Raw genomic sequence first — 8506 nt, forward strand, 5'->3', positions numbered from 1 at the left:
TCCAGTTGAAGATACAGGAGTAGACTGTTGATTGGTCAAGATCGGGGGGGGGGGGAAGAGGCAGTATGGGGTTGTCTGGTACAATTGTTGAATCTGCACTAATATAACAGAGGCTCATCTGCAAGCAAGCATCTGTTACACGTGTACATAGACTAGGAATGACCACGCAAGACAAAGCTCGAATATTTTACACTTTCAATGCCAAATACGTACATGTACATGTATGATCTTGGGGTTCTTGATATTTCCTGTAAAAATGCCAATGATCGTACATGTACTTGTATGATCAAAACCTATCGCAAGAGGGCGTATCAGTCGATGTCTGTGTGGATTTTCTTTCATGTGTGTCCTTTTTTTCATTTACTTATTTTGGTTCCAAAGAGGGGGCACATCGTCGTGAAGATGGCAGCCTCCAGTAAACGTGTGTGGTTTTCTGAAGAGGAAGTTCGTGACCATTTTGCTGATTCGGACAGTGAAAAGGATTATTTTTTGGTTCAAATGATAAATCATCAGACCAAGATTATGAGTCAGGTGATAAAGACAAAAATAATGCTAAGGGTAATGGAGAAACCGATCATTCTCCCGATGTTAGCATCGATAGTGAAAGCGCAGAATTTCCAAAAACCCAAAACGTTGGGCATTATTGAATATCCATGGGCGCTGAAAGTGTAAATGTGAGGTGAAAATGGGCGGATGCAGGTTACCAAACCTACTCTGCGCATGCGTTCACAAGCATTTGTGTCACAGTGTTCAGACAAAACTTCACACAGTCTTTCTTGGTTCCAACCTTTGCAGGACAGCCTGTTGATGTAAGCATTCAAGCAAGCATTTAAAAAATTGTAAGAAGTGAGGATCATGGAGTCATTTGACTGATCATGTCAGGGTAATGGCTGTTTGATCTCGCAAAATGGCCTCATATTTCTTTTGAAAAGAATAAACTCCATCAGTGTCCTAGCCACGTCTAGCTACAATCCTGGACAAACTAGTTGGATCACCTTATGGGAAGCGCGGTGAAAAGATCCCCCCTCTCCACCATTCAATGTTGCGGTCATTTATTGGACCAAGATTAAGCCCAGCTTACCCAATGAGAAACAACATTGACAGGGGGCGAGGGGGAGGCATGTTCCAACGAGATTTGTCCAGGATTGTAGCATTGAAATTATGGGATAAACAGTGTAATGTACATGTAGCCTTCCAGAGGCAGTGTGCATGTGTTTGTAGTCTTGGCTCAAGACCAGCGGTATCAATAGAGGATGCACATCCAGTCCAGCTACGTTTTGCAATCCAAAAATTTACCCAGCACTGAAATGGTCCTAGCTAGAACACTGTACTCCATCCACCCAAACAAAAGTGGAGAAGTACCAGAACACGAGCATTGAGTATGACACTGTCCTAGATTCATTCCTAGTTGTTATGCAAGCACAGACCCACAAATGTTCCATATTGTACCAAAACCGTTATCGGTGGTTCCACGACTAGTTGACTAGTTGCAACTACATGTACATGTATTTAATAGAAGTTACCACAACTACTGAAACATATCAGTTGCCCAGACCCATTAGTTTTTTGGAGCCAATTACAAGACGTTTTGCTCACTTTGGTGTCTGTTTTCTAAACCAAATTTGAAGGGAATTGGGATTGTATAACTAGTCCAAAAATCGTGTATGGAAAAAGATGACGTAATCCTGCGGGATTTGAAGGGGAGGAAGACATTTCAACCGATGCCCGAACAGCTAAGAATTTGCTATAGACAGCGTGTCTTGTTTGTTAGTATGTGACTAGGGTGGATATCTTTCGGTATTAAGAACAGTATAAAAGCTAATTAAAATGACATCTTGACTAAAGAAATACACGTGTAAAATGACAAAGGAGAAAAATGTGTTGATTATTCAGCCAAGAAGAGTTAGTTCCAAGGAAATATTTTAAATGAATGTGCAGATCAGACTAAATTATAGCAAAAATCAGGAAGCTTGCTGAACTCAAAATCTGGATACCTCCAGCTTCTATTCATTCCCCTAAGATTTAATTATTTTTATTTAGGAAAGTTGATGTTAACCCCAATTGTCCTCAGTCCTTCACCTGTTGGAGGATTGAGGAGTAAATGAGGACCATTAGGGGTACCTTTAAATTACTGTTTTTAAAATTAGTGTGCAAGGCAAACATTGTTTTTGAATGGTAATCCAGAGTTGTTCTAAAGGCCCCTCGACTACGAAGCAGAATTAGAGTCTTTTTCGACGATTCGGCTGTGTTCGGTATGCGCATGTGCAGTCAAACTATAGAATTATTCTTGCTCCCTTAAACAATCGGGCAGTCAGTGCTATAAGCCCCAAATTTCCAATTAAGTCAAGCGAATACATACATGTACATACATTGACGGCACGGATGTTTTGCTGGTCTGGACGCCCGTGAGTGCGAGCCACAGCACGCCCCAGTGTATGTTCATGCCCCTCACTTAGTTTGTGTATTCGCTCATGCGCAATAGTGACATTATGGTCGTCGGCCTGAAAAATTATTCTAGCAGACGACGGATATCTGTGGTGACCCATGTGGGGGATTGTATTTTCATTTCCGTTGAAGACCTCGTGTGTGAATAAATTGCCAAGATTTTATCAAAGGGTGATATGTAATAGCATCTGGTGCAAAAACTCGCCGGAAGAAAATCAAAGAAAGTGGAAAACGTCAATTTTCCGACAAAGTATAATCATGAAAACTTGCTGTAGTTTTACCTAGCTTTGTGTCCAGTTTTCACACTTGTCGAATTCCCCTCAGATCACCGGTGATACTGTCTGGAAGACTGATAATTGTTTTGTATCTATCAGTTAATGTTTTTTCAAGATCGAGAGCCTTTTGTCTGAAATGCATTTCATTTTCCATGCGGATTCAAATTTCCACACGAGTTTGGCAGCGGTCAAAAATGAGATTCCCGGATTTGGGGCATGGTGCAAGCGCGTACCTACGCAGACCTGGATACGAGTGTATTTGGGTACGAGTTGGCCTATTGCATTGCATGAATATGTACAATCACGTCGAATTGCCTGACTAACAGGCACAAACAAAAACTTTCCATTATCATCCATACAGTTTCCTTCTTGTATGACACTTTCTCATTAGAGCGTTCATGATATTCCTCACTATTCACAACTAGACAAATGTCAGGGAAAACTTGGCAAAACTGAAAAAATCCCCTCTAAAATGTTGGCTTCACTTCCAACTTCTGACTCTAGTACTTTGGAGGTATGGAAGAAAGACGGGCAAAAATGTGGCAGAAAATGGATTTTTATCGTGTGCAAGTTATCAAAAGGGACTTTGAGTGTTGAAATACTAATCGGTATGGAAATAAGGGGCAAACAACTTTTTCGGAGCTGGATGCTGATCGATTACATTTGGGGTCCACCTGTCCGAGTTAAGGGCCATTTAACAGGCTTCGGGCTACAGTGGGATTCAGTACACATGCGCAGAAACTAAGTGAGGGGCATGAAATACACTGTACATGCCTGGGGCGCACTGTGGCTCACACTCACGGGCGTCCAGACCAGCAAAACATCTGTGCCGTCAATGTATGTATGTAGTCGCTTGACTTTATTGGAAATTTGGGGCTTACAGCACTGACTGCTCGATTGTTTAAAGGAGTGGGATTAATTTTCAGTTTGACTGCGCATGCGCATACCGAACACAGCCGAATCGTCGAAAAAGATTTGGAACTTCGGGTACCATCGGGCCGAACACCGTCAAAAGGATAGGATACTTTCGAAATTCGCATGCTTTCTCAATTCCGATGCTTTTTCAATATTCGGATACTTTTTAAAGTCGGATGCTTTCGAAATTCGGATGCTTTCGAAATTCGGATGCTTTTTAAAGTCGGATGCTTTCGAAATTCGGATGCTTTCTGAATTCAGATGAAATGCGGGTGCAGAACTTGAAACCTTCGGCTGTTTATTGTCGGAGAAAATGCATTCGAATCTGAAAAACGTTAGGTCTGTCAAATTTTATTCAGATTTCAAAAACATGTTAGGTCTGAAAGAATTTACTCGAATCTTAAACACATATTAGGTCTAAAAAACTTTATTCGAATCTTAAAAACATGTTGGGTCAAAAAAATTCATTCGAATCTTAAAAACATTGTTAGGTCTGTAAAATTTCATCTAAAAAAGATATATTAGGTACGATTAGGTGATTCATGGTGATGGTAAATTATGATATTGGCACAATCTTAATAATATTTAGGGACTGGTTCATGGACCAGTATCCATTGCTATGTTTGGTGTTGGAGATACAAACCACATGGATTGTGTGTTGATAAAAATGTAACCTTTTTTGCTTCTAATGATTGGAGGGTCTTTCCTTGCCAGTCCAGGCACCAAGTGCTGTCATAATATAAGGCAAAATAGATTTACTTGGCAGAATTTCTTTCAAAATAACGTTGCCAAATAAATGAAACTCATATTTCAGCTCGATGAAGGCGATTTTAATACATGTGTGCCTCTTGAAATTTTCTTTTATAACCTTTCAAAGTCGGGATGCCAAGTCACTTTTTGGCACCCCAAAATTGCTGGTTTATTTTGGTAGCATCTTTGTGCTTATGCTTTGGAAAGATCTACAAAGGTGCATCCATCACAGGTTACAGGCAAGCTTATGACTTGTCCACAGTTAAAATTAATGAAAAGATTATTTCTTTGATTCTCCCTCAGGTTGGTGAGAGACACCATCTTCTTCTTTGCCTGCAGAAAGGATGTCATGTTCCCTTTGAGCAAGAGTTCGTGGACTTGTCAAAAAGTAAGATTTTGTATTCTATTTATAGCACAAGTTTTTCAGGCCAATTTGAAGAGGTTTTGTTCACTCCAGTGCATGTTTCTGACTCCTCACTCCACCCGTATTGGCCTGGGTGGGATTTGAACCTGGGTCACTGCGTCGGAGGGTAAGTGAGCACTACTTCACCAGTCTACCTCCTTGAAATTCAGTTCCATCTCCGAGGATCTGCTAATGACTTTTAGAATTAAATTTGGTGCACCCCCCCAAAAAAGATACCCAAACCACCCTGAAATTACAGACCGTTGGAATGAAATTTAATTCCTATCATTATGTTAATTAGGTATTCGTCATAGTCATGAAATCAACATGTACATGTAGGTTCCTAAAAATTAAATGTCCAGGTACATGTGCAGTACATCGCATGTTTTTCTCCTTGTGCGAGTATCACAAAAAACCGTAATGACTAAAAAGATTTCAGTCAGTGCACAGCCTGCCCACTGATGAGCCTTACTGGCAAATTTTCCATTTGCACGGGACGATGCTCTTGTGAGCATGTGATTTCATGAGTAAAAATGCGAGATGACAGTAGGATTCCTTTCAAAGTGGCAGGAAAACCTGCTTCTTTGTTCATGGCCAATCACAGTGAGGTTGGAAAATAAATCTTGCCTTATGTTTTGTGCTAGAATTATAGGTCCTATTGTGCATCTGTTTCCCAAGAAATACACAAAATTGAAGCCTGTCATTTTTCCACCGAAAGGATGAAATTTCTGTTTGATACCAAAATTTTCTCCGCTTGGGTAGTCCGTATGGTTTTAGGTCATCAAAGTTTGATTTCCCACTATGATTGGTTAATTTTCCGAGAGTGTGGCATCATGCACAGCTTGCTTACACATGGATTCATACACATGTACTCATAAAAGCCATCAAAGTCTCGATCGTGATGATGTTTAATTTCTTCTTGACATTATAAATCATATTTCTGGTAGTACAGTTGAGCATTTTCATTTAATCGGAACATGTTGGCCTACATTTGTTTCTTTTCAAACTGCTCAAGTTGATCATGCTAATCGTGCAGTGTCCAGGGGCCTACATCAAGCATGTGTCAGCTTTTTTTTTTTTTAAATTTAAATGTGAAATAAATTTTATTGATTAAGTGCAATTTAAGTATCCATCCGTTCTTTGGCTCTGCACTCCGCAGTATCAGTGGTCCATGGTAAACAAAACAATATCAAATAATTGGAAGATAAAAGTGTAGTTCAATGAGATAAAGCACATTAATTACAGATGAGAGTCTGCAGCTGTAGTTAGTATCGTATGATCTTCCTCCATCTTTCTATTTTGTGAAATAAATAGTAAGTCCTGTTCTGGCAGTTGACGACTGGCATCCTTAAACTGTGTCCATACACAGAGGCTGGGTTTCGGAAGGAGGTCCCATACATGTACATATCTCCTGTAGCATGTGATTGGCCATTGTACTCGTACCAATCACAGAGAGTATTAATGAAACGAAGGAAACAATTTTTGCAGTTGAATTTACAAAAACAAAGTGCCTGTTATTTTGGTGCATGTGACCATTTGGCATCAGTATGAAAATTCCAAAACTTGATTTTTGGATGAACATGGAACATACACATACTAGTACCTTTCAGGTTTCAATAGAGTTCTGCTGGTTCGGATTTAGATCCATTAAAATGTAAAGCCTGTTTTTCGTGTGCTCAATTTCTCAGATAAGACCAATTTTCTTTACATGTACAGTATGCATGTACAGTGTATGTATGTGTGTGCAATATTTCTCTCAAACATCACACTCAGACAATTTTATAAAGAATGTGAGATTGGTATCATAGCTGTCCAATTATTACACTATTACATTTTCAAGACAAACAAGGTCACAAACAATTTCCAAAAATCCACTACCCAATTACCACTAATTACATAGGCACAGTTCAGAATCGGGTATACGAGGCAAATAAATGGAAGGGCTTTTTTTGGTTGGTGTGTACTGACTGATTTCACATCATATCTAAAACAATGGAAACTTCGCAGTAGTAACATTTAAATCTTTGTGATCGTCATTCTGTGAAGTGTTTTGTGAATTTTTCTTCATTCCCTGATCTCACGGTTATCAGCAAAACTTCAAAAAAATGGCCTGGAAATCTTGCTTCATTTAAATTCAGCCAGGATGCCATGTGATTTCTGTGGAATGCTTCAGTTTAGGAAATTTAGAAAGATTTCAGGTTCTCTACAGTTCCTTTTTATTCATTTACTCCAAGCCGTTTACTTGCTTTTTAGAAATTTCTGGGTTTCATGCTTCCTGCTTTTCAAAAAGTTTTTACATTTTTTTCCCTTTTCGCCCAAACTTGCTCATTCACTCGCCCACCACCCGACCCGCCAAAACGTTTTTTGATATAGTTATCTGAACCTTACAGCATTCATGGTTACCAAATGTGTCAACTGCAAAAGTAGGGCTTTGCTGGCAGGATTGAGCATGTCCAGTCACCTCTTCCACCAGTCAAATTCAAATTTGACCTGCTTAGCTAATGAGGGCTGTCAAGCTGGTTGCACACAATGCTTTGGCACTGTCCTTTCTTCTGGTCTATGGCAATGTTATGTAATAAGACCCAGGTCTTCAATAGTCAGAAAGCAGTATCCAAAAAGCCAACACATTTCTGTAGTGCATCATGGAGGAAGGAAAAAGACATGTACATGTACATGTATCCCAATATGTACCTGGTGTTTGATCTGAACTGAGCAGATAGAAAAGCTTGAACAATGACAAATTGCCTTCCTGGTTTGTATATTTACCCTCTCAATTTATTGGAAACTGCTAAATTACTGTACATGCATTTCAAATGTAAATCTTTAACAGTCTTTTATACATGTATTTTGCGTCTTTTTAATGAAAATTGTGTTGACAGTTTTACATTTGGTTGTGATTGCATACGTCAGTCTCAAAACATCATGTATAATTCCCTTCATTTTTTTTAAATTGCTTTTTAGAACCCCAAGAGTGCCTAGCACAGCCAAAGCAGTCTACCCTCATCATGCGGCCATCAACGGAGGTCTGGGAACCAGAAGAGGTCAGCATGCACCTGCTCCACTTCGCTACGCGTTCTAGTGGCCATTAGGGAACACAGCGCAGGTTGGTGGGCTGCATCAATGTTACATTGGTTGTACTTGTGACCGGCGGAGCAATGAATTCAGGAAGGTCAGAAAGGGGTGAGTTGTTGTCAAGTCATTTTCTTCTTGTCTCAAGAGTGTTTCATGTCACTTCATACACGTACATGTGCTGTAGTTACATGGATCCATGCAGATTTAGGCTAATTTTCATGAGCACCACCCAAAAAAGCTACAGCAGCAATGCCAAAAAAGAAAAAGAGGGAAACTTTGTCAGTTTCCGTTGTCAGTTCACCATTTTCGTGCTGCGGATCTTGGCTGCTAATTTTATATAACCCATCCAAAAATTCAGCAGTAATTAAACACACAAAAGAAAATAAGGGGCACAAAGCACTGCGTACATTGTCTATTTTAGTCCATTTATTCACATTTTTAAATCTTGGCACTGCAAACATGTACATGTGTGATTTGTGGTTATCAAATCTCAGGTTATTTGGGTCAGTTTTAAGTTAAGTTTTCATCATAGCGCAAAGTCACAAGTCAAGCTTTATGTTGGTATGTTTTTACCTCCAGTGCTTTTTAAGGCTTAACATTCAAAGTTTTGCTTTTTCAATAAGTGATTACGAAAGCCAATCAATGT

At 39.5% G+C, this 8506-nt stretch overlaps 1 protein-coding gene across 4 annotated transcripts in view; it reads left to right on the forward strand.

Annotated features, from left to right (window-relative positions):
* The window catches only part of LOC110985531 (uncharacterized), a 34171-nt gene that overhangs the window by 22562 nt on the left and 3103 nt on the right, over positions 1-8506 (forward strand). For 3 of the 4 annotated variants that reach the window (XM_087134121.1, XM_087134122.1, XM_087134120.1), the window contains 2 exons: positions 4689-4773; positions 7750-7829. In XM_087134121.1, coding sequence (XP_086990247.1) covers positions 4689-4773; positions 7750-7829 — 165 coding nt within the window. Of the gene's footprint in view, positions 1-4688; positions 4774-7749; positions 7969-8506 lie in introns of all 4 variants that reach the window. The other variant, XR_015424656.1, reaches the window with a different exon arrangement.

Source organism: Acanthaster planci, linkage group LG03 (genome assembly GCF_054643075.1).
Source record: "Acanthaster planci isolate LZ-2023a linkage group LG03, COTS_SCS, whole genome shotgun sequence".
Classification (NCBI taxonomy): domain Eukaryota; kingdom Metazoa; phylum Echinodermata; class Asteroidea; order Valvatida; family Acanthasteridae; genus Acanthaster; species Acanthaster planci.